At 40.3% G+C, this 27,971-nt stretch overlaps 1 protein-coding gene across 1 annotated transcript in view; it reads right to left on the bottom strand.

Annotated features, from left to right (window-relative positions):
* EFHC2 (EF-hand domain containing 2) overlaps nucleotides 1-27,971 on the bottom strand; it is a 203,088-nt gene that overhangs the window by 97,926 nt on the left and 77,191 nt on the right. Inside the window, 5 exon segments of the mRNA XM_060292248.1 lie at nucleotides 393-549; nucleotides 6,594-6,732; nucleotides 7,118-7,231; nucleotides 9,382-9,633; nucleotides 12,516-12,739. Coding sequence (XP_060148231.1) covers nucleotides 393-549; nucleotides 6,594-6,732; nucleotides 7,118-7,231; nucleotides 9,382-9,633; nucleotides 12,516-12,739 — 886 coding nt within the window.

Here is a 27,971-nt window from a genome sequence, read left to right as displayed (position 1 = left end):
ATTTGTAAGTTTCTGAGAGAGTAAATCTTAAAAGTTCTCATCACAAGAAAAAAAACTATAACTATGTGAGAATGATGAATGTTAACTAATCTTACTGTGATGATCATTTTTCAATACATACATATATCAAATCATTATGTTGCATGCCTTAAACTTATACAATGTTATATGTCAATTATTTCTCAAAAAGCTGGAAAAAATTAAAATAACCACTGAAGCAAGAACCTGTTAATACTTACATATTAATCAACTTCGTTAAAAAGGTATAACAACATGTCCCTGGACTTGAAATCAGACAAATTAAGTGTCATCTGTTTTTTCATGAGGACAATATTATAAACCCTGAACACATTTGGGAAAGATCAGACTAAAACAGTGGTTCCCTCAAGCACCTGTCATTTTCCATGACGTTCCTCTGATGAGGTGTGGGCACGAGGCCTCTGCAGGAGCAGAGAGAATCCTCTTCAGAACCAAAGCCGGTGTAACGTGGAAATTTCCTTTCTATATTTGGAGGAGGTGGGGCCTTGCATGAAATCGAGGTAAAGTTCTCTATAACAAAACAAAGGCAGATGAAACATCAATATTTTTTTTTGCCCTGATTATGGCTGTTTTGAAAGGTTTGTTATGTTTTCAAGATGAACATGAGATCTTTGTAGACTATTTTAAACTCTTTCAAACAAAACACAGCAAAATCCTGGGAGGGTAGGTTTCAATCGTGTTTACAAAAACCACAAAACTCACTCAATAGTTGCCATTGGTTCAAAAGGAAGAAAAAAAAAGAGACTGTGTCGAACAAGTAAACATTTATCTTTTGTCGTCGCATCCCCATTTCAGAATATTTTTTGTTCTTCCCTGATTTTTCCAATGATAGGAAAATTCAAACTTGGAACTTTATGCCACCCATGCCATGTTTTAACCTGTAATGTAGCCCTGTCTTATCTTTAGTCAACAGTCACTAATCAAATTCCTTTCCAAACAGGACTGACTCCTAAGTGCTTTGCTTTACCTTCCCCATCTGATGTCCCCTCCTCTTGTGCCCACTTTTTAAACCCTCTCCCCCTTTCTTCCAACTCAGCTCCAGGCCATGACACTTCACTGTCTAGATCAAAAACAAAAACAAAACTTCTTCTCACCAACCACCACTCCAGGGTGCTTCTGTTATTGCCCAAGTAAAGACTGCAATCGTACTGAAATGTGATGAAGCAAAAATAAATAAATAAATAAATAAATAAGGACTAAAACCAAAACCAAACAAACGAACAAAAGCTTTAAAACAGCCACTGCCTACTCTCAAAGGGAGTTGTAAGTGGTAAATACTGTTGACTTTCTTTATTCGTTTGTCATCTGTGAAGAAGGAGAGACATGTTTATAATAGCCTAGGAGCTGTTGGTACTCATTTGTGAGGCTGTACAGTCTCTGAGAAGCAAGTGTGTTCTCCAAAGCAAATAATACATTGACTCAACACATCCCAGTCACCTGAGTTTGTCACACCACAAATGGACAAGAAGATGTCAGGGTCTTTCTTAAAACAAAACAAAACAAAGCAACAAAACGAAACAACCCATGGAATCTAATTTCTACCTCTTCCCCAAGGTTGACTATCCCATAGGCGTTTCCATTAGTGCGTGAAAGGAGGTTCACATAAGCAAAGATTTCCTTTTCCATTGCCAGAGTTCTAATAGAAGGAAGAGTACAGATTTAGTGCATACCTCTCGCATCAATTTGTCATCCAAGGCAACCTAACTCTTAAAATTGAGGGAGGTTTTTTTTGTACTGATTGATCAAAAGGCTAAGGGTTTGAGGCTGTTTCTAACTCAGATTTGAAAACATTTTCAACTTTCACATTTACGTAGACTTCCTAACAGCCTTTGTGTGAAATCTCTTCAAGCATAATCCCCAAAAGAGTATTGTTCCATCCTAACAGAAACTGCTTACAGAAGACATATTGGCAAAGAGAATGCCATCAAATCTTTCTCACTGACTCAGTGAAAGGGGGCAGCCAGACTGCCGGTACGGAAGTGACTGGTGAGCCTCTCCTATTGCTATTTTTGTGGCAATTAAAGAGAAGCTTTGGTAATAAAGAGGAAAGTTCAAATCTTGGAATTAGGCAGAATTACAGTAGACCCTTTCATTGCTAATTGTTACATGAAACACGCCACTCACTAACTGGTACCTTCATTTTAGGAAAAGGACCATAGGGATTGCAGGGAGAGCTCTACATGATTATTAGAAAATTGGGGCATGATTGGTTTCTTCTAACAGGGGACATCCGCATACAACTCTATATACTAATCTACGCAGCCTAACCAAGAGGACACATATTGAATCTCACAGTAATTAAGAATGCATTCTACACCTCCCCCCAAAATTACAGGTTTTATAACACAGTGTTGTTTTCTCAACTACATAATTTTTGCCACAGATTTAAGTAACAAAAGAATCAATTTAGAGCTTTCCTCTGCACCCACAGTGCCATCTAGTGTATAAATGCTGAGAACTGTTCCACTCCACCATGTCTGACTTTTTTAACAACCCAGTGTTTTTGGATACCCTGACTGAAGATCTCATTTTTCTGGGTAATTGCGTATATTCACAAAGGTTTGAACTCGCACCTGAATAACTTTCTGTCTTTGGTTTTCCATCACCCCAGCATCCTGCATGTTTTAGGTGTTAAAAAAATATTTAATGAAAAAGTATACCTTTTTTTTTTTTACAAAGCATCTTCCCAAATATCTCCTTAAACTGACACTCTGATGGATCCTGAGACACATCTGTCTTTCAAATAGTCTGATTCCTCTAATTCCAAAAGACTTGTAAAAACATATATATTGAATGTTCATCCACACTGACCAGATTGCAACAAATTTACCGAGAGGTGATAGATTTTTTTAAAGGATATGTCTTAATGCTCCTTCACAGTGATTTACGATTCATCATCTCATTTGGAAACGATTCTGGAAAGAGCCTTCATCGAAGTTCATCTCTGATGTACTAGTAACCCAGATATGGACCCAGGTTTAAAGCTTATATAATTTGGGAGAAGCTCTTTAAGACTAAAAATGTCAAATAATTAAGACAAAATTAGGCCCAGGGCCTTGGAGTGGGGCCCCTGCAAAGAAAGAACCCTAAAGCTTAAGCTTCATTAACTTCAAGGTAAATCCACCTCTGCTTGTACCCAATACCCAGGTCAAATGATTTTGGTGGGACATTCATTTTTGGGTCAAATAATTAGTGAATCACATAATTTTCTAGCTCTAGCTAGAAAACCCTTAGAAATCATCTAATCCACAACCCTCTTCACTTCATAGGAGAGGTTAAAAAAAAAAAGGTGAAATTGTTAGCTCTATCAAAGCCACGTGGAGAGACTAGAAGCAAATTCTACCTCTGTCGCTGCACCTTGGGATGGCTAATTTGCTCAAATGATCATTAGACTCTCATCTTGGATGCCTGCTGCTTCTAACACCAAGACTTCAGAGGCGGCCATAAACAACTCCACAAAATTAAAGGTGCTTTAAGTTTTTTGCTTATCCTTAATGTCGGTATAGCCTAATAAGCATTCGAGAACAATGCGAATGAATGGTCTTATTACTAGTTTGGCCGTCCCAACCACTAAGAATCGATAATAAGAAAGTCCTCTTATAGACAAAGAAATAATAACCCAAGACAGGAATTCTAGGTAAGAACAGTTTACATTCAAATCCCTGTCTCTTCAGTGAAAGAAACACCTGCTAGAGCCCCTGGAGCCTTTTCCAACCTTCAGGCTACAGGAAAGTCCGACAGGCCTCCATCTGCCAGTCCGTGTTCATGCACATGAAATAATGAGGGAGTGACAAGCTCCCGCCCCGGCAGACAAGCCAGGGCCAGCGGGATGGCCAAGCTGCCTAGTGGGGGACTCACACTGGACTGTTTTGTGGAAGAAGTTGCCTTCTCTTTAGAATCCTTAAATACACAAAACAATCTCATCTTTTTAGGAGTCAGATTGGGTTTTATGCAGGGGTTACATATATCTCTTGGAATTCTATCAAGCCCTCTGCTTCCATATAATAGAAAGCTTACTCATGCACAATTCTTGGGACTGTGGCCAACTCCATCTCTTAGTCTGTCTGCCATTTTTCTCCCCCAAAATATGTTGGGGCGGCATTAGGTAAGAGAAGGTACTGAAGCACCCAGGCTGTATACTGCATTAGAAATTTCCCCCTGGCTTCCTAGGTCCCTAGCTGTGTCATTGGCAGTTTTCAGCTCCTTCCTGTGGAGACCACAATTACTGACAAGGAAGGCAATGTGACCACAGTTATTGCCAGGACTTTGTCCTGGTTTGGGCTTCAAGGATACCAAAATATAATGTATAAAACTTGGTCAGTCTCATGAATTTTTACAACCAGATGAGTTACAAAAAAATTAAAATGTCAGAAGTAACTGTATCTAAGTAACATTAAGTCTATTAATTTAATGTTACCAAAAGTCAGGAAAAGCAAATGTAAAGATTATCAGAGAATATTGATTCACTCCCCTCCACCCTGAATCATGGATATAATTTCCAGTCATTAGTTACATTAAGTACACTGCTGTTACTCAAGAAATGTTGTGTAATAATAGTGTCTGTTAAATGGGGTATTTTAACATATGTTATGAGAAATATAAAAAGTCAGCATGACTATAAAATGCATCATAATTTTGCATTTGCATAATTTTCTGTTTAAATGCATAATGCTCACGTTATATTAGCTTTAAAGGCACAAATGACTTTTTTAACGTAGTACAGTAAGTCTATAGAGTGAGCAAAAGAAGTGAGCAGAAAGAAATTAAGCACTAGGGCTCAACTGAAATGGACCATAGGGCATTTGAAGCTGATAAACGCCGAGGATGGCTAGATTTGGAGCGCACCGGTGGATTTACTCTGCCTCTGAAAGTTCCCCGCAAACCCGTTAAAAGACTAACAGTGTCCCGTGTCTCTCCAGCATTAACGTTCATTTTCCCAAACGCGACCTTTATATTCTCAAAATCAAGCTGACAGACAAACATCAACCGAATGTTGGACTTGCTATTTAAGGGATCATATGATGTTTTGAACCTATACCACGTCCTTTAAATTAAGGCAATCTTTCAGTAGGACACAGGTAAATAAATGTCTTCAGTGACTCATTTCATATATATATCATTTTTAAAAATTTTCCAAGTCTACACTGAAGACTTGCTGATTCTGAATAGGCACTTACATTTATTAAAAAGCAAACTATCCTTCCCAAATATCTAAGGGTCACTAGCAGCTTCTCTACAGCAGCCACTACCTGCACATTCCTGGCAGCTTCTTGTCCTCAGTCCCTAAAACAAATATGCTCAACTGTGTCCACTAAATAGGACTAATTTTAGAAAATAATATAAGAAGAGGCCACCAATTTGGCTCCATTTTGACTAATCTGGCACGCAGATGCTGTGGAACAAGTTCCCTTAATGCACAGAGGAGGGAAATTGAAATTCTTTTTTATTCCAGCCCCTTTGTATGCTGTGTGCCTTCTCCCATAATATAAAGATTCCCAGGAGGCCAGGAATACGACACAGTGGGGACACCAAGACACGTAAGGTGGGCCTCGTCTCATTCTAAAGACAAAGCACCTTGTCTTTTAGGAAGCTGTGGTTGCTTCTGGCTTCCAACTCATCGCTCAGGAAGTGAGCTCATAGAAATACTCCAAGGTTCAGAGAGGGGTAAACATCCCCCATCAGAGCTCCAAACCCCAGTCTGGGAGGTTGGCAACTTCCACCACCCCACTTCGCTAAGCACCGGTAGGTACCTGGAGCCTGGGGTAGAGGGCCCAGGTGGGGGAAGAGCTGGCCGGCAGGTTTAACAAATGGAGGGGCTTGTTTTTCAGGTTTCACCTCCGATCCTCCACCTGCTTCTGTGACTCTTATAACACCGTGTAACATGCAGTAGGTCTCTGCTCCCCTTCAAGCCTAGAAACTCCTTACACAACTCTGCAGCTCCTCTGTCTACTGCAATGACCTGCATGTGGTCGGTGCTTAATAAATCACTGGTTTTCATTCTGAACTGCGTTAACCTGATCTGAATGGAATGGATATCTAAGAAGAGAGAAGCTGGAAGCCTGGCTAAGCCTCACCAGGAAAGGTAGAGCAGATTGGCACAATTCTCCAGAGAGCTCAAATAAGTATATCCTCTGTGGTAAGCAAGAATTCAGTGAAAAGAAAAGTGTTTGGATTTCCATTTCAGTTGCTTAACCAAAGCATTGCCCCCATACGCTAGTGAGGCAGGGGGCTATACGGGCAAATGGAAGCCTTTGGCATCAGGCAGACAAGTTCAAGTCTTGGCTCACCCTTTACTTGCTGCATGACCTTCGACAAGTAAGCCCCTTGTACGCCATAGTTTCTTCACCTCTAAAATGGGGATAATGAGCCTACCCTTCTAGAATTGTTGTTAGGAATAAATAAGACAACAGATGCCCAGCAGTTAGCAAATGCTCAATAAACGGTAGCTATTATGAGCTTAGAATTTGAAACTCAAAAGTCAGATCAAGCCTAACTAGGGAACAAAGACTCTAAGTTTTAAATATTATTTTCTAACTGACCGATGTATCACTTACCAATTCCATATTTAGTCTTACAATAAGTCTTCATGAATTCATCACAGTCACAAAGGAGCACTTTCCTTCCCCACACATTGATGGCGGTTCCTATGGACAGGTCACTATCTTTGTAAAACTCTTGGTCTACTTTTCCTAGCTAATTAAAACAAAGGAACGTGACATTGACACCACAGACCCCCCAAAGACATTGGCATCCACCCCCAAAGGGAAAAAGAAATTTAAAAGAATCAATTATATCATTCATAACCAAAATGTTTAAATCAAATCAAAAGACAACCGCTCAATATTAACATTTTAAAACATTCTTTTAGCAATGCAGTGCTACCAAATGGCAGTGCAATGCATATATTTATACATGCACTTAAGCATGTTTATTATTGATAAACAGCACTGCGACACATACATTTATAAACTCATCGATTTCATTCACAATCAGTCTCCCAGAAGCAGAACACGTAACTCACCCCACATTCCAGGTTCCAGGGAAGTCACACTGGAAACAGTAATAAAACGTGACTTACCTTGTATTTATCCAACAGGCAGCCATACACTCGGTTCTCTGACAAGCCACCATCTACATTGAGAACTGTCCGGTCTGTTATCTGGCCTGGTTGATAGACTCCAGGGGGGCCATACTGGAAGATAAAAATCAAATCAAGACGTAGTGGATGGCCTCTAAGCACAAACATGCTCCTGTTGAGGGACTCAAGCGGGAAGAGGCACCGTATGGTTCTTCTCTGCCATCCCGAGGAAGACAGGACACAGACTCCAGCCACCTTTCCCCATGCTTCCCCACCCGCTGAAGGCTGGTCTACACTCTCCCCCTCCTTCAAGGCCCTGATAAAGTCCCATCTTTCCCCCTGACCTCTCCCATCCTACTGGCCTGTCCCCAGTTCAAACTTCCGTAGCACCGACCTCAGGGTTAAACCACTTTTTGTTGCTCTCTAATCACTTCATCGGCAGAGTCATCTTTAAACTCCAAAACGCCCTGATGGAGAAACCCTGCCTTGCCTTCTTTACTTGCTTAGCACCCTGCCTGATCTTGAGCAAGGACGCACTCGTTGGCAATGGAGTGCAGTCAGCCTCTAACAGAAACTGTGGCCCGGAGCAAGCCAAGGAGGGCACTCCTCAGTTCCACCCGCACTGGAGGTGGTCCAGGCAGGAAATATCTGAACTAACTTATAGAAATTGATAGTGATCCGTTTATCCCATACACATGAGAAATCTGAATCATGCCAGATCCGTGTGATATAAAATGTTTAAGTTTCAATGTGTGAACTTATGATGTGTGGGGTGTCAGTAAGCCACGTAACAAAGAAACAACAGTACGTTTAGATGCAAACTCTCTCTTCGTTGCTTCCTAGCTACAGGACAGGGGGCCAGGCATTTATCTTCTCAGAACTTCAGTCGTGTCATCTAACCGCAACAACAGTACTTACTCCTTGCTTTCTCAAAGGATGCTGTGAGTGTCAAGGTAACACCCACTGCTACTGTATCTCTCCTGAGAATGGAAGCTCCACAAAGCAGGATTTTATCCATTTTCTTTCTCACTGTAACCCCAGAGCTGGCACACAGCTGACACTTACTAAGTATTTGTTGAATGAACGAATAAATGAAGCAAGTGATGTCAAGGAACACTGCAAATGTCAGGTATGTCATTATTATTTTATATTTAGCCTATTTTTCAAAGCCATTCTAAAAACAGGCTTCCCTGGCACCTCCTGGCCACCTGCTGTGCATACGCCCAGAGTTCGCTCTGGGACAAATCCTGCCCCCGCCCCAAGAAGCAACACAGCAGGACTTCTGGCAGGAGACTCAGAGAATCTGGAAGAGTCTCCTGTGATAAGCAAATAACCAGTGGTTGTTTGCATCAGAAATGAGCATTACAGTAATCTTTTCAGTAGCACTAAGAATTAAGTTTCAAAATACTTTATCCAAATAAGAAATAAAATATAACATAGAGCTGCGAATAAGCCTTGATACTTTCACGTGTCCTATAGGTCCTTAGATAATGCTTTTTACTATATTATCTCATTCAGTCTTTACAGTTATCTCAGGAGGGAAGCCTAGTTAACTGCACTTTAGAGATAGGGAAACATGCTCAGAGAGGTTAATGACTTGCGCAAGGTCACATAGCTGTTAAGTGGCAGACTCACAATTCTAACCCAGGTCTTCTGTCTCTGTGCCATTTCTGCTGCACCCAGGTTACATTAGCTCTCAAATGGCCATAAACATGTGTAGAAATCACTTGGACAACTCTTTTTTAATAGTAAAAATGCAAAAGCTCTCACTGTTGCTAACCAGTGGCTAGTTGCTGACTGGTGGCTACTCTCAGAAGAGTCACTCCTGTGTGTGTGTGTGTGTGTGTGTGCTTGTGTGTGTGTGTGTATTCACAACCCAGACCAACACAATGGGATCTCCTCAGTAGGCTACAGAGGCCAGAGGCCAGTGCCCTGCCCAAGGCCACGAGCAATCCTTTTACTAGAGAGTCATTTACCTTCATGAGACTCATAGTGAACTCAATGATGAATAGGTAGTTCTCTTGCATTTGACATTTTTCCTTTACTTGCCTCAAGCCCTGAATATTCCAACTCCAATTTGTCATATCCTCTGTATTACTTTCATAGATGTACATTAATAGAGGGCACAAAGTGAAAGTTTTCTAAACACTTGCACTAATACATGGTGACTTGTCATCACACAGTCATAACACATGACATTCCAGACAGTGAGTGACTAGAGTCTTCAGCCCACAAGCAAACTCGGAAAGCAGTCCATTGCTCACCTTAGGTACCTTTCTCCTCTGGAGGAACAATGACGTAGCATCTCTTCCTGAGTTATGTGGCAATACTCCTTTGATTTCGATGGTATCATCAGACAGAAAGTAATGCAGGATGAGTTCTCTATGGTCCCCAAACACTGAGCCTGAGTCGTCCCACAGGCAGAAGAAACGCAAAACCTTCCTATCATACTCAAGGAACTGTTTCAGAGCGTCGAAGGACTGATAGGGACGTAAGGGCTCCATGCAGTCTAGCTTCTGTCAATGGAGAAAAGGTTAATGAGAGTGGAAGTTTTTCCATAGTTGCTTCTGGGATGCAAGCAATCAAAGAATATAAAGGTATCTTTTCTATAGACTATTCAGTGACATTTTTTAAAATTTCAACTAACAACATACATGATATGCATATATAACCAGTTTCAACCTTAGAAATACAGACAATCAAGTATTAGGAAGCCTTTCATTATTATTTTAACACACTAAAATATACTTCTATAATGTTTTTGAAAACTGACTTTTCTCAAAGACTTAAAATTCTTGTTTAAGAACAGACAAAACTAATATATGGTGACAGAAATTAGAACAGTTATTGCCTCTGGGGAGAGGACTGACTGGAAAGGGGGACAAGGGAACTCTCTGGGGTGATGGAAATATTCTCTATCTTGATTTTCGTGTTGGTTACTAAATTGTATACATTTTTAAAAACTTGTCAACGGGTATGCTTAAGATTTGTACATCCAAGTCTATGTTAATTATATTTCAACCAAAAAATTCTTTTCACTGAAAATTCATATCTGTATATGCTTCTTACTCATCCAAAGATTTTTGTGAAGGTAAAAGAGAAGAAATATATTCACAGTTTTATTTTGCTCAAAAGCTTTAGATAGTGAAGATCTGAAAGGCCATGGAAACAGGAGCAGAGCAAATGGAGAACTTCCCAATCTGTACAGAACTACTGCGCGGGCTCTGGCCCCCAAATCAGGAAGCACTAGCTCGGCAGTCTTCTCAGCCCAACTCCTCTATTTGCAGAGTCTCAGCCCTGTCTTGGAGCAAACCGCTCCCATTCTATCTAATGTAGCCTAATAGGATGGTTATATAAGGAAGTGCTCACTAGCAAGGGAGATGTAGTCCCACATCGGGTTATGTAATCTTACTTGTAAGTTCTCAAAATTTTGTATCTGTCCAGGGCAGTCTAGGTGCAGACTTATCCCAAGACAGTGGGGGAGACATGATGGCCTTTCCAGAGGCTCTTCAGTCTTATCCTTGATATTTAAATGAAATTACGAGATCTCTACTGTCAACGATTGAAAAATCTTTCTTTGGCATTAGAAGGCCTCTAAGAAATGCATTATTGATTATATACCATCAAGGCTCTTTTCAGTTCAAGTTAAATTGTTTAATTTTAACTTTACATTTCAAGGCAGCAAACACTGGAGAAGTAAATGCATTAAAGTCAATATAAAAGCCTCTTACTAAACTCCTCATTTTCCACAGATTTCTATATTTATTGAAGAGCTTTCTCCCTGAGGGAATAAATGCTAAAACGATTCTCCCAATCTGAAAGGAAATTATTTAAAACATTTCTTGGCTGTTCTTGGTATTTATTCCTGATTCCTGGAACAAAAGATTTTTTTCCTTATAAACTTATGAGATAACACAGTGTTCTAAGTATTTCATATAATGCATCATCATTCACAATCACTATCATATAATACCAGCTGTTAGTGAATGAGTGTAGCCAGATGAAAAGGGTGGTAAATCATATAGATCCATTTCTTTTAGGTTCTCTCTTCTGCTTCTAAAGACTTTTGTATTTATCTAGACTCCTTCTTCTAGGGCATTTGGAAAAAGTAGAAATGAACCCAAGCCATAAATCTCCTTGCATGCCAATACACACAAGTATAACGCCACAGGGATTTCACCTTAGATATTCCAGGATCAACAATATATATTTCTCAGGAGGGTTGTATGCCTACAGCGTTAGAGGGTAATTCTGCTGGGGCTAGGGGGCAGGAATAGAGGAATGATCCTACATGCAGCTTTTAACAAGAGATCAAAGCAGAATCAAAGGAGATATTTATTCTACATTTTATGTTATCTTTCTGCAAAGAAGTTAATTACAAGTTTTAGAAACAATAAAAATGAGACTAATCTATAGGGACAGAAATGAGAACTGTGCTCATCCCTGGGTAGGGAGAAGGACAGATTGGAAAAAGGCATGCGGGAACTTTCTGGGGGGATGGAAATCTATACCATGATTTCGGATGTGGATTACATGGGTGTATGCATTTGTTAAGACCCATCAAACTGTATACTTAATTTTGGTGTATTTTACTGTATATAATCAATACTTCAATAAGAAGAGAAACAAATGACAAGAATGAAAATCAGGATAAGAAGCAAGAGATTTGAGTTCAAGGCCCAGCAAGAAGATGGGTGAGGTATGTGACCTTCCACGTGACACTTGCCCTTTTGGATATTCAGATTTCTCTGTAAAACATAAAACTTGGGCCAGGGGATCATTAAAAAAAAACTTTGGAAAGACTACAGTAACACTACTAACACTGATTCTTTCCTCCCTACACTAGCTGGGGTCAGCCTTCGAAAACAAGCATCCTGTGATCATAGGAGTATGTCGAAATCACGGCCTTCCTCACTCCTGAACACCTCTGCGTCTGATAATACCATAAAGGGAGCTGGGAGTCCCAAGGAAGAAGGAAAAAGGCGTACCCAAAGGGTTCAGTAAATCGGTAGCACAGGAGCAAAGATTTTCCCAGAGTTAGGCAACTAAAATGGGAAAAGAAAAGCCAGGAAAGTGTGGACCCAACTCTTTCACTGTCAGTGACCACAAAGCCAATCACGGGCTCTAAACCATCCCATCTGGGCAGCTCGCTGAAGACTCCTACTGCCTGGAAGGGAGACTCTCCGTGGAGAGAAGTGGGGGCAGGGGCAGAAAGTGAGCATCTCCTGCACCGAAGCCAACACCCAGCCTTCCCTCCAGCCCAGAGGAAAACAGGACAACTCCAGTGACCATGGCCCCCAAAGTTCTTTCACATCTGCATCAGGAGTACCAATACCCTTTACTGACTTTGAAGGGATTCTCATCTTGAAGATCAGAGTTCATGGATGAATCAACTTACCTCTCTCCGTGTCTTCAGGTAAGGATCTTCTGGACACTGTCCCGGGGGGTTTAATTTGACTCCTATTTTCTTCAAAAAGTTTTTTGTGAATGTATCACAGTCATAAATCTTGAATGTCCGACCATAAAAGACAATGTCTATGTTGATATTAAAACGATGCACAGTATAAAACTGATCCTCATCAGGAGGCGGCAGAGAAATCCGATGACGCCGGATAAAAATTCCTACGGTGTGAAATAAAACACAATTGTTTCATCGGGTGGCTCACCAGAAAGACATCACAGTACATCTTTATAACAACCCTGAATGCTTTCCCACCACAGTGAAGCGGGCAAAGGGTTGGTTCTTGGCGAAGTAGCATCAGTATGTTCAAACTCTCAGGGTGCCAGAGGGAGCTGAGACTTCTGAGGCCCAGGGTAATTTGAACAGCCTTGCATGTTGTTAGAGTTGCCTAAGTGGTACTAGGGTTTACTCTATTAAAGTAAACCATAAAGACTAGGGCAGGGGGGAAGGAGGAGGGGGTATGAACAGAGTGACCTAATGTGCCAGACACTACCATCATGTCTTTTCCCAAAACAAGCGTGCTCACTTTCACCCACTAGCACTCACTGTGAGCACAGTACGCAAGGAACTAAGACCCCAAAGCAGAGTACTCACAAAAATGCACACTCCTGGTTGAAAAAAGTAATCTAATGAGCTTCACTATGGTAGATGCCGACACCATGATTTACAGCTTCTATAAGCATGAATGACTTTATGCTGCTTTGAAGCTTCTTGGAATCTTCTTCGCTCTATCAACCTCTTCTCCCTCCTTCTTCCTCTACAGACTCTGCCCACCACCACCCATCCACTCCCCCAAAGTGAGAGTTATCAGAGGCTTCATAGTTTTAACCAGTGCTCTGGGCTAAAGGTTCTGGATCCCATCCCCTCTTCTACTTCCAACCCTATGATGCCCATTCACTTCTTCTCTTTAGAATATGGACCCAGGGTCGCCAAGTACACCCAAATGGCAATTAGCCACTGGAGGTAAAAAGGCTCGCTAACTAGATGAAGGTACCAACTACACCACACCATACCAGCCAACTTACCCAAACACTGCTGAAACCTGTTGTCAAGAAGTGTTTAGGGTTTGAGAGTTTATCCTACTTTCAAGCTAGCAAGTTAGCCTGCCACAATTTCATGGATGCTGGTAGAAGACATGAGATGCTTTGGTTAGAGACAAAGGGCAGTTTATTACTCACAGTAATAACAGTACCCAGAACATCAGCATTTTTGTACCAGTTTCCTGAGCCCCGATTCCCACAGGGTGACACAACAAGGGCCAGGTAACTTCTGCACATGCAGTAGGTTACACATTATAGGACAGAAACCCTGAGATGAGAGAACCTGAATCTATTATAAGGGCAATAAGCATCCCTGCCTTTTGTCTCAGAGGGAGAAATGAACTTTATTGGACTGGACAGTAAACATGTCTGCCTTTTGTTCTAGAGGGAGACACCACCTCTATGTTCCAAGGCTGTGAGCAAACCTGCACTTTGCTCCAGAAGGAGAGACTATCTTTGTCTTCCAAAGCTGTGTGCTATATAAACATCCTTGAAAAGATAATCCAGAACAAAGAGCAGACAGTGTCTCTGCTTGCAAGATCCACAGCAATGCAAGATACCTGTGGAGAACTGTCTCTCAACCTCTGCAAACTGACTTAAGCCTGAGAATCTACTCCAGGAGCAAAGACAAAAGGAGAAAAGACAAGCAGAGCAAACTGAGGGTCTAATGGTTCAAGAAAAATTGGCTTGTGTGACCTGTGTATGGAGGCATTTTAGTATAAAGATGTCAAGCAATCTTCTTCACATTTTGTATAACACTGAGAATGGTGCCTTTTCCCAAAGTCTAGAAATACTTAGAAATTATTCATTCCTTATTCATTAAGGAATAGTTAATGAATATCTTTATGTGCCAGGAACTGTGTTGAGCTCTGTTCCATTATTCTACTAATCATCTTTTCACTCTGTTGAGGGGAAATTAACTAAAATCCTTTTCATCTTCTTTTCTTTGTAGCAATTTTTAATTACTCGGTACATTAAAGTAAAATAATAAAACTATAAAATTAGAACTGGCCTAGAATATTTTAAAATGTACTACATAAAAGATGATATAATTTTACGGCAAAAAATTATACTTCAATTAGCCCTTAATTTATGCCACTGAAAACAGTATGCAAATTATTTAATCATTCGAGATTAGACATTTAGAACAAATTGCATACTAAACACCCATAAAAGCATGGGCATTTCAGGTATTTTTCACGAACCATTATATATCTCTTTAAAAATAATTATATTGGGCTTCCCTGGTGGCGCGGTGGTTGGGGGGTCCGCCTGCCGATGCAGGGGGCGCGGGTTCGTGCCCCGGTCCGGGAAGATCCCACATGCCGCGGAGCGGCTGGGCCCGTGAGCCATGGCCGCTGAGCCTGCGCGTCCGGAGCCTGTGCTCCGCAACGGGAGAGGCCACAACAGTGAGAGACCCACATATGGCAAAAAAAATAAAAAATAAAAAAACTTATATTGTGACAGTTTTTAAAATATATGAAATTTATTCAACAGCCAAGAGCTTCTTTAGGAATTCCATCTATCTTGCATTTGTACTTCACTATAAAAATTCAAATAAGCAAATTAGTGCTGATTTCTGTTCAGTAAGACTTCAAATAGAAATCCTATATTTTTCTAGGTGGGAAGAACTGGCCCACCCACTGAGCTTTTAAATAGTAATCATCACAATCATCATCATAGCCCTAGGATATGCTTTCATATATTTTTCTCATTTAATCTTCAATAATCCCACCAGGCAGATAATGCACGAAATACAAATATTCAGTTTATGGATGAGAAAAACAAAGCTCAGGATGGTTAAGTGACGTGCCCAAGGTCATGCACTCACAAATAGCAGAAAAAGATCTCGAACCTGGGTTTTTCAAGCTCTAAGTAAATATCATTACTTTCCACAGTTTGCACTGAACTGTATCTCACTGTATGACAGCCACAAATTACTTAAGTGAAGGAGGGGAGGGAGTGTCTTAGGCAAAACAGGATAGAAATGGGGAGAAGAGCGGCCAGATACCGTGAAACAGAGATGATGGAGTTGCTCTTCCAGAAGAACAGCCTCTCTCTTCTCTGAGAGTAAATTTCTGGAGAGGGCCCACTTGCCAGCGGCAGCAATCCCCCGCCAGGGTCAACACCACTGTCACCTGTCCCCGCCCCCCCCAGGAGCCTGCATATCTGCAACGTCCGCACTCTTCCTTATCTTAGGTCCCACACTCCTCTCACTAGATGGTTCTCAGAAGAGGCCAGGGAAGTTCTTTGTGGTAACAGAAGAGAGTCCTGACCATTCATGGATTGGAAAGAGAAAGCAGATCTAACACTAAACAAGAAAATTTTAATAACGAGAAATCCAAAGTCACAATCCCATGTTAATCAGAAAAGTAACGTGGGCATTTGAAATGTAGTTACACATGGGAGTTTTCAAAAATACATCTGTGGGACCTCTCAACTGTGCCCTTTGGGAATTAAGATTTCTATTTATTGGTATTTGTATGCTTATAGTTTTCCATGATAAATGGCAGAAACTCCACCAGCAGAAGTTTGTTCTGGAATATCAAAGAAATATGCAGGATGCCATGTCTCTGGCACACATTGAAGAGCACCCAAGACCATCAAGATATATAAACAAAAATAACATTACAAAATGGAAAAACAATAACAAAAGCACTATATCTGCCCCTGAAATGTTCAGATATTTATCTTCTTAATTGGTCCATAAAGACAATTTGGGCAGATGTCCAGGCATCAGGTGTCTGCTTTTAAGCTCTTCTTTATCTTCATATTTCTCATCTCTCTTTCTTTTTAAAGGCCCTGCTATCTGATTATACTCTGCAAGCTTTAACTTTCTAACACTCCCCTGTGGTTTAGATCAAAATGATGATATATCCATTTATGTTTAATGCGTTTTCATTTCATTCAGTTCGGAATTGCTTTAGATCTTTGCTCATACCACTAAATTTAGTTTTTAGGAATTCACCTTCAAGAATTAAGACTCCAACCTCTTACTTCTATCTTAAGTATGTTTAGTTCATTTTAGTTAACACTGCAGACCTAGGGTACATCCAAGTCTAGAGGCAGGTATTTCTTAGGCGAATGAATATACGAGTGGAATTGCCACTTGTCATCATGTGTATCCTAAAAATACTAAGACCATTCACTGTGATCAGCCATGATCGAGTATCTTTTCCTCTTATGCTCACTATAATTCCTTCACTAAAATTACTATTCCATTTCTATTTTTATAAAATGTCATCTTTGTGGAGTTTGATTTAATGAGAATAACTTTTTAAATATAGCTAACTTGACACTTGCCTTGCAGCAAAAGAATAAAAATTTTTGAATTCCATATCTCTGATCACAGTAAGAAACAATAATCCTATGCATCTCCCCCTACCCACTGAATGAGCCCCAAATGACAGCCTGTTGGGTATTCTGTCCTCTTGCTCTTGCACTACCACCTTCTTGCCTAGTTTTCCTTATACACTCTATGATCTGCTCCCAGTACCTCCCAACTCCTCGCCTCACCACTTTCCTACCTCTTTACCTCATGCTGTTCCTTTTGACTAATGTGCCTACCTCTTCCAACTTTATCTGGAGAAACTTTTGAGGTACCACTCAAATGCCTTATTCTCTAATGGATACTGGCATTTCCTCCTCTGATCCCTCAAAGTACCTCATAGCATTCATGATGACTACACTGTGTTATGGACATTGTCTGTCATATTCCTTTCCTTTTTTCCTCCCTCCCTCCCTCCCTCCCTTTTTCTTCCTTTCTTCATCAAATTTACTGAGCAGCCAGCATGCACCAAGCACCTATCTTCACAGTGACTTACCTCCACTCCTATACTCCACTCTGCTCCATTCAGTGACAGTTCTCTCCGCAAAGTCCACCCTCTGGGGTTGCCAGATTTACCGAACTGAAAAGCGAGATGCCTGGTTAAATTTGAATTCCAGATAAACAATGAATAATTTTTAGTATAAGTATGTCCCGTGTCATATTTGGGGCACAGTTATACTAAGAACTTCAAATTTAACCAGGTATCCTGTATTTTATCTGGCAACTCTACTACCATCCCACCATTCCACTTTATGGGATGCATACTTATTAGATATAGCATATGCCCAATATAAATAAATGACTTCTATTTTGTGATTATATATATATGAAATACTACCCCGTTGAGGGGCCAAAACAAGTCACTAGTGGAGATCAGTATTCTTAACCAAGGATGCACTGAAAATCAAGTAGAAGCCATTTCTTTTTCTTTCTTCCTTCCTTTTTTTTTTTTTTGTTTGGTCGCACCTCGCAGCATGTGGGATCTTAGTTCCCTGACCAGGGATCAAACCCAGGCCCCCTGCATTGGGAGCATGCAGTCTTAACCACTGGACTGCCAGGGAAGTCCCAGAAGCCATTTCTTGACCCCAGGCCTACAGAATCAGAAATTCTGCGGGTGGGCCAGGAGATTCTGATGATTGCTCTCCACTGAGAACAACTGGTACAGACCTTACCAGAAAATCATGGCACGTTTCTAACGGTTATCTTTTCTTCAGTATAGCTTAGTTGGGACTTGACAGCATTTGACAAACAGTTGTTCTGTTAGACAATCAGAGGTAAAACTACTAGGATTAACCTCTGACATTCCTGGCTTGGCATAACATCGTTTTAACTATATTCCAGTAGAACAGCAACAAATTCTATGAATATAACACATCTAACCCAAAAGAGAATGATGTCCTGGCAAGAAATGAAAGCAAGCCTCGACATACATCAGTGACTTGACTTTTCACACACATATATCTCTCTGCCAACAAGGATTCGTGAATATGTTGTTCTGATGAGAAGCTACACAGAACTGAATGCCTATTTTGGCACCACGCTAAGGGATGCCTCTTTTATTTCTGGCTTATTCCAAACTCCCCCTCCCTAAAAAAATTACATGATAGGAGAGGCAACTAAGAAGGGAGGCTATAATTCATCCAGGTGCGCTAATTTCTGAATGGTCAGCTCGACAAAAAAAAAAAAAACCAGGTGCATCTGACCTTCCAGTTCATTGGGAAAATATCAAAACCCTATGGAAGTAACAGGAGCGCCATCAGTGCCCAGCACCTAAATGTGACCCCTAACCCCTTCTGAGGGCCCACAGGCACATGAAAAGCAGTCCCAGGCCACTCAAGACACAACTGAGTGTCCCTATCCCAATGAGGTCTGAGCCCCTGGCTCAGTAAGCTCATTTCTTTTTTCCCAATCGTTTAATTTAGGAAAGCCTGAAGAAGGCATTTCAATGAACTTCCAAAGTTTCCTCTGTCCTAACAGACCTTCCTTAACAAGAATCATCATATTAATTAATTAATTAATATTTCAAGAGAGACCGGTTTCTCTCTAAACAAAACTTGATGGGAGAGTGGTTATTTGTGTTTGCTTTCCACAGGAACTGCTAGAGCCTGCCAAGTATCTCCACTCTGCTGACAAATTCAGTCTCATTACATATCGTGATTACTAATGTATTCTGTACATACCCCCTGAGCTGTGTCTCACTCAGGGAAATGTCCTGATCAGAGTGAGCCCATCAGAAATTCTGAAAATTTCAAGAGAGACTTTAAAATTGTCTTCTCCTAAGGTTTTTTTCCCCCTGAGTCTTTATGAATAACATTCCCTCCTACTTACATAAAAATTATTTTCAAGTAAATCATTATAACTATCTTCAATCTGCCTTTGGAATCTGCCTATGTGAGATTTGAAATCAAGAGGCTGAGAGAATCGAGAAGTCTTAATAAAAGCCTTTCCAAGATCCTCATAGAGGAGGTATTTCATTTTTCTTCTTGGAGTTTAATAAAACTAAGATTCACTGGACAGGGGCCAGTGAGCTACAGGAATATGAACTTTTGCCTTAAAAGTAATAAAAATAAAAACATAATGCAAGTCACTAATGCAGGTTCAGGATGTCGTATGACCTCCAGTCCATCGCTTGTGTAAATCTGATGTCATGTGGGGAAGGTAATCAAAAAATAAGCAAAGCTGGGCTTCCCTGGTGGCGCAGTGGTTGAGAGTCCGCCTGCCGATGCAGGGGACGTGGGTTCGTGCCCCGGTCTGGGAAGATCCCACGTGCCGTGGAGTGGCTGGGCCTGTGAGCCATGGCCACTGAGCCTGCGCGTCCGGAGCCTGTGCTCCGCAAAGGGAGAGGCCACAACAGTGAGAGGCCCGCGTACCGCAAAAAAACAAAACAAAAAATAAGCAAAGCTTAGTTAGGGAATATCAGAGTAAAGCATTTAAGTGAAAATGTATAAAAAAATATTTTTTTGCTAAAGCAGTAATGTCACTTACCTAAACAAATGCACTTAGGCAAAACAGATGTTCATAGAAATTAAAAGTTGTCAATTTTCTTAATGTTTTGAAATAATTCTTTAAACATTTTCTAATACATTACTGTCAATATTTAAAAACTGCATTATATATGTTTAAAATGACCCTAAAGAGTATAAAGACCTACAAATATCATATGACACTGCATATATGTGGAATCTTAAAAAATGGTACAAATTAACTTATTTACAAAACAGAAATAGAGTCACAGATATAGAAAACAATCTTATGGTTAGCAGCGGGGAAAGGGGGGGAAGGGATAAATTGGGAGATTGGGATTGACATATACACACTACTATATATAAAAGAGATAACTAATAAGGACAGCACAGGGAACTCTACTCAATACTCCATAATGACCTACATGGGAAAAGAATCTACAAAAGAGTGGATATATGTATATGTATAACTGATTCACTTTGCTGTACACCTGAAACTAACACAACATTGTAAATCAACTAGACTCTAATAAAAACTTTTTTAAAAAGTATAAAGACCACTTGTCCCTTTACAAAATAAAATATCACACTTCCAACTTTAAAAGTTTTTAACTTTAAAGTTCCAACTTTAAAAGTGAAAATCTTTTCTTAAATATCAAAGCATTTCCATATTTCCTAAAAGATTTATCATTAAGCCACAGATTCTCCAAATAAAAGCCAGGGAATAGATATTGTATCAGCTGGAACACAAAGAACCATGAGGACAGTTCATATTGCCTCCCCATACCAATCCTCACCCGCTCCTCCCACCAGTAAAACCAAGCACAACACTAAATCAAATCTTCTTCCTCTTTCCACCACCTCAACAGTGGCTCTCTCCCAACATGGTACAATAGCCTGATTCTGCTCATGATCTGGGCATCCCTGATTCCCAATCCACAACTCCAGTGTCGACTTTTTTCCTGAGGACACATCCTAAGGTTCTACCTGCCTTGTGGGCAACACCATACAGATGTTCCAACACAACCTGAAAAGCCTCATGACCCAAACACACCCCAGCTCCAACTCCAATGCCACTCCTTGCTCCATGTTCCTGGGCTCTACTAACGCATCACCATCCTCTCAACCACAGCATGAGCTCTGAGACAAGCAGTTAAGATTCAGATGGAGCAAATGACTTCTCTAAGCCTGTTTCCTTTCTGTAAAAGCTGATGATAACCTACTGTAGATGGTCACTGGGGTGATTAAATGAGATAATGATAAAGTAGGTACCTTATCATTAGATATTCCCCTTCCTCACACTCTATATTTAATCGCTGGCCAAGGCCTATTAACTGCCAATCAAATGTGTCTACAATCTTTCCCCTGTGTCCTCTTCCTACCGTCATTGTCCTGGTTTGGATACTCAGCACTTCTACCCTGAACAATTGCAAAACTCCTGGACTAGTCACCTTGCTCCCTTTCCTCTCCAACCTGCTTGCCTACAAGCTCCATGAGATAGGGATATAATGAGTCTTATTCCTTTTGTCCATTTTCCCAAAACCCAGCACAGTGCCTAGCGTGGAGTAGACACTCAACAAACACTTCATGACAATGCTGACTGGCTCCAAATTCATCATCCAGACATAACGAAGCCATGCTCTAAGAACAATCTCAATCTCATGAGCACAGAAGGAAGTCCTTCGCATACTGACTCGTCATAACATTATGCTCAGAGGCCTATGGTCCTAAAACTTCTCTGTTTCTCCCCCATGGAACCCATTGTGGTGCATCAATATGGAGGCACTGGGCCCAGATAAGTATTTAGTAAGCAAAAAGTTTATTCAACATAGGCAGAAAATCATAAGATGTGTTAAATAACGATAATTTGATAGTAAGTAGAGCATGTATATGTTAAACACAGAAAGAAAGGAATGGAAGGAACAAGAGACAACTACTTTTCAGTATGTATTAAATATACATGAGGTACCTGGGCTCTGAATATTCATGATACACTAAATATACAAGAGGCACTAAATATTCATGGATACTCAATATTCATGAGGCCTTAATTTGGCCACTCATTCATTGGTGACACCCATTCTAGCCCCATGTGTCCTTTGCCCAAGAAACACAGATAAAACCCATGACTATTCAGCAGGCCGACTGGCAAGCTACAGCTGTGGCCAGGCCCACTTGTCCCTACATCTTTCCAACAGAGTGTGTGCCATTAGCCTAAGGTCCCTTCTGTCTGTGGTCTTCCTTGAACTTTAACTCTGGTCTCCAAACCATACTATTGTCAGAAAAGCCTGATGCAACGGAAGACGAGAGAGAGGACCATTGCCTACCCCAGGATTCAGGCAGGGTGGTCCTTCCACCCACCTGTACCTTGTCCTAAGTATGTGAACCTCTCTGCCAAAAAATTATTCCTCTTACTGACCTGAGTTCTGACCCCCTAGGTCCTGTCCTTGAGGATACAGAAAATTAGGTCACCCCTCCCCCACGTGACAGCCCTTTAGATTCCTTAAGACATTTATCAGGCACACCTGAGTCTTCCCTTTACAGACAAATATCCCTTTTCACTATTCTCCCTTACACATGATAAATTTTCAGTCCTTTCACCAACATGGTTGCTGTCCCTTGAAGGCATCCGGAACTTGGCATTGTCCAAAGTAAAGGACTTACAGCACACACAGAAGAAATCGATTACCTCCCTTGACCTCTGCCATGCTTCTACTAATGCAACCTAGGATTCGCTTCTCCACTGGCCACATTGCAGAGCTAACTCTTGTCTGGCTGAAGTGGAGTATGGGTAAAGATGACTGGCATACGTGGGGCGAAGGAGCAATGGCCTTCTCTTGAAGCACTATGAAAGTCTGTAGTTAATAGGTATGAAGATGAAGAGAGAGTGGTTGAAGCAAACAGCAGTGAATTCAAGAAAGGAGAGAGAAGCCCAATCTGGAAGTGGCAGTGGAGACCAGTCTTCCCTCTACCCCTGAGGGTGTTATGAAGGAAGTAATGTGGTCATAGCAAAAAGACAAAAAAGAGTTTGAAGGAAAAAGTCAAAGACACAGGAGAGTTTGCTCATACTAGAGCAGCATGTGAAAGAAACAGGGATAACACAGAAGAGAGTGAAATGGCCAGTGTTGAGGTGAGGAGGGTAGAAAGCTGATAAGTCAGCATCAATAACTACAAGCTATCAGCATGTTTACATTCACCATTGCCAACAAGTTAGATACCTACGCAGTAGCATGGGGTCTTTTAAAAAGCGAGAGAAAGGTAGTATATAAAGGCAGTAGTTAGAAGTGAAAGAACCATAACTCTGCTTTAAATAGATACTTTGAGGCAGTCCGTTATTTTTCAATGCTGGTTCATTTACTTGAATTGTGTCATCTTCAAGGTAGAAGTAGATTTTATAGCATCTTATTCTATAGTTTTCTTGAATTTTATCAGGCACTTCATCTTCTAAATAGGCATCAAAAGATAATACCTGTTGGAATCATAATTAGAAACTAAGAAATGAAAAAAATTCAGCGAACTTAAAATCAATAAAGCTACTGCCTGTATACTTTTTGTTAACGTAAAGAAAAAATTTGAGGAAATTTTTGCAAGAAGACATTCTACACATCAGCTATGAGAATGGAAGTGTAGGTTACAGTATATAAAGATTATTTTATATTTTCATCACTGTCTGGTTAGAATGAGGAAATGATATTCAAGCAATGAATCCATCATTCAGCTCCACCATAAATGGAACTAGCGTCTGTCTTTGGAAGTTCACAGTGGGATTCCATGTGTATGTGTTACAGACAAAATAATATTCTTTCCCACAAGAGGAATATAAGTTTTGTCATTTTTTTCTCATTAAAAATACCACAAAGCTACCTTGGTTCTAGGATAAAATTATTCTCATCTCTGGTCCTGCTGATTGCTTGCCTTGAGGCAATTCAAACAGGCGGAGCTGAAATTCTTCCAATGCACTGGAGACCCCACCCTACACTTCTTCAGGAACCTCAAAGAGCCTAGCTCAATGCTAGACCCAGCCTCATCTTACTGTGTGTGTCGGGGTGCAGGTGGGGGGTAGACATGGGTAGGAGAGGTGGATTCTAAAGTAGTTACAGTAAAAATCAGAGAGAGTAAAAAATACCCTTGAAAATTCCTTAACTACTTTGGAAAACTGTGCCTCTCAGTAAGTACTACACAGCCTGTTTTTCTCCCATGTTGAAGCCGAAGACTGACTGCCTCTTCAGTTGAAGACCAGTTGAAATAGCTTCCTTAGGTTTAGGTGCCATGTTGTATGAATAATACATACCTTTCACCATTAGAATCACTCTCAACACAACAACCTGCTTACACACACTAAGAAAGACATGGTAATTGAGGACAGTTGAAGGAACAGTAGATTCAGGCTACCATTTCAAGCTTGGCCTGGGGCACAGGCTCCTTCAGAGCTCCATTTTAATACTTCCTTTGCTCTCATTTTTGTTCAATTTTTATAATTAAAGTTGCAAAAGTTAAGTGTACATCTGTTGTAACACCAAGTTAATTCAACATAGACAATATATATGTGAGTGAGGCTGTTAGGCACAATCTAACCTCTAGGGGTGGTCAGTTACCCTAATTAGGAATATATGCTCCAGGATTGTTTGGCAAATATTTATCAGAAGCCCATGCTTCAGAAGTGGCTGACAAAATGCCTCAGTAGTTTATCTCTGATCAACAGAAGAGGTTTTGCTAATTACCATAAAGAATATGGTAATTAGGGCTTCCTTGGTGGCGCAGTGGTTGAGAGTCCGCCTGCTGATGCAGGGGACACGGGTTCGTGCCCCGGTCCGGGAAGATCCCACATGCCACGGAGCGGCTGGGCCCATGAGCCACGGCCGCTGAGCCTGCGCGTCCGGAGCCTGTGCTCTGCAGCGGGAGAGGCCACAACAGTGAGAGGCCCGCGTACCGCAAAAAAAAAAAAAAAAAAGAATATTAGAAATGAGTTTTAGCTAGTGAAATAACTGTATTCAAAATGAATGGATAAGTTACAAATACTGACCAGCCACTGTCTTTACCAGAACAGGTTCTAGGAATCTAGTAAGCCCAGAGACCTATACCTTCAAAATGGCTCCTTTGTCTTCATTCCAAAACGGTCCTATGCTCAGCTGCTTTCTTGGGGAATTTATCCGGCCTGATTCCAGTTAGAAAGTTAGCTAAACTCACTACTAGAATGTTGTCATATTTGTGTTGAGTGAACATTTCCGGTAAGATGCTGTTGGATGGGTACAGGGTTTCCTTCTGGGGTGATGAAAATGTCTTGGAACTAAACAGAGGTGATGGTTGTACAACACTGTGAATATATTAGATGCCACTGAACTGCACGCTTTAAAATGCCTAAGGGTTAATTTTGTTATGTAAATTTTACCTCAATTTTTAAAAAAAGATGTGGGATGGCGAATTATATTGAACACTAAAATAGTAAACGTTATGTTATATGAATACTGTCTCAATTTTTTTAAAGTAGGGGGGAAAAAGATGTTGTTGGAACACCTAAAAGGACAAGACAGCTGGGGTTCCATCAAGCTTTCAGTAGAGGTAGTGAGGAAGAGCAAAATATGCCACCCTAGAAGGTGCCACTTTAGAATGTGGATTATTTTGAGCTGAAGACAGAGCCCAGCAGACCCAGGAAGAACTTTTTACCTCTCCCTTAACTGCCTAAAAGAACTTAGACACGAAACCTGCACCAGGAAGAGAGCTATTACCAGAGAAAACTTATTTATATCAGAAAGCCTTATCCAGCATGGCACGGCAAACATTTGTTTACCAAACACTTGCTCTTCTCATTTTCCTGTGAATGATCTTTGAAGCCCCAGACCTCTACCCCCCCCCACTTAGCTCAGGATGGTATATAAGCCTCAAGTACCCGACTGCCAAAGAGTCTCATATTTTTATGGGGCTCCGACATGTACAAAATTTCCTTTTCGTCCATTAATCTGTATTATGTCAATTTAACTATTACTCCAGAGAAAGAATCTAAAAGGGAAGAAGGGAAAAGTTTTCTGCTCCTACAGTAATATTCAATCTGAAATTTTTTTCTTTGTAATTGGGTAGGAAAGTGTAGAGAGACTGTTCATACCCCACCTACCTCTATGTAGTGAATGCTACTGGTGTAAATTTGTGCATGACCAAACGGCCAGAGATCAGCTGACAATATTGTCAAGCATATAATCATTAAATATTTATCAAGCAAATGATGCACTGAAAGAGAATAAACGATGCTCAGTGGAAACAAAAAGAAAGACATGATTTTAGGTTGGACTTCAATATTTCTAGAAGAGGGACAGACTGATATTTCATGTTCTGGTCCCCTGAGAATACAGGGCTGAGGAACTCCAGCGTGAAAGGTAGAGAGCAAGTCAGAGCAGTAGAGATGGAAAGATAGAAAAAGAAGAGGGAGAGGAAACTGTAAAATGTAGCAAAATGGCATTTGAGGGAAGAGATACCAAGTAGATTAAAAGTGATCTCACAAAGGTGAAAGACCTAATTGCAATGGAACTTGATGTACCAGAGAATCCAGAGAGAACAATCTAAAATAAAAACTGAGAGAAATGAAAATTTATAGAAACATAATTATGATACAAGGTTTCATCATAATTTATGATGTCAAGCAGAGACTAGATAAATAAGGTCCTAAAGGATGTAATTGGCTGTAATTTTCTTGAAAATGGAATGTAAATGTCATTTGGCAGGTTGTGTGATCTTCCATTCCCCACAGGCCTCTACAAGACCTGTATTATATGAGGTTACCTGCCTGATCCCCAAGGCATTCAGATTTTTGATGCTAGCCAAGAGGATATAAAATCTGAAATCAATTAGCTTTAAATACTAGATATGTGATATTTCCTCATATAATGGAAAAAATTTTAATGTTAATATTTCTGAAATCAGATTCTTCTTACATGTAAAGCCAAAAGAAACTCAAAGCAGTCAGGAATGCATTTTAACGAGGAACATAGATGTAACTTGATGTAAGGTGTAAATTTAGCCTTGTGGGGAAGGAGTTAGTTCTGTTTGCACGTCAACTGAGTTCTCTGCTTTGCACTGCATATCCCAAATAGCTGGATTTTAACATTAATTTGGAATCCTAATTTTCACTTAAAATGTTTTCAAAATGTTACTGTCTGATGTAGCATTGACATAAAAATGCTAGAAGATTGTCCATCATGTGCTAGGCAATGCAATCATAAGGCAAAAACAAAAGTCTAATCTCTCAGAATAAATCACAGAATTTTAAAAGATCGTGAAGCTGGTATGACCAATGCATGAGTCATAAAGACTATTACTCAGGAACCAAACATCTGAGTGTCAAAAGCTTACAGCTGAATTCCTAGAGAAGCTGTTAGGAAAGAAAGAAGCACCAGTAATATTCAATAAAGCTCAACATTTTATAAAGAGATCAACATCATAAGTCTAAGTTTAAAATGTTTATGTTCTATTTAATGAAAAAGGCTCAGATTTAAATTGCGAGGTACTAAAGAAGAAGGTACATAATAGTAAGGATAAATGCATGCTATCATAGGTTAGTTAGTAGACAATAAAAATTTGTGTACATTTGATGCAGTGTTGTTTATTCTTCTGGAAAAAGATGTTATTATTATTATTTTCTGATGTGGAACATTTTTAAACTCTTTATTGAATTTGTTACAATACTGCTTCTGTTTTATGTTTTGGTTTTCTGGCCATGAGGCATGTGGGATCTTAGCTCCCCAACCAGGGAACGAACCTGCACCCCCTGCATTGGAAGGCGAAGTCTTAACCACTGGACTGCCAGGGAAGTCCCCAAGGTGTTATTAAATCAATGGTTTCTCTTATGACTATGGAATCTCAGAATTAAGGAAATAAACTATAATGAATTTTGTATTGCATATAGAGGATGGCTCCTTTATATATGACAATGGTATATTTTAAGAAATTTATCATATGTGAAGGGCAGCACAATATAACACCCCAAAATATGCTTCTTTGGTATAAGAATTATCTTGAGCTGATCATTTTTAAGAAACAGCTGAGAAAGGAGAAGCTCTGAAATGTGAGTAAA

Source organism: Globicephala melas, chromosome X, assembly GCF_963455315.2.
Source record: "Globicephala melas chromosome X, mGloMel1.2, whole genome shotgun sequence".
Classification (NCBI taxonomy): domain Eukaryota; kingdom Metazoa; phylum Chordata; class Mammalia; order Artiodactyla; family Delphinidae; genus Globicephala; species Globicephala melas.
This window is presented reverse-complemented; position numbering and strand designations above follow the sequence as displayed.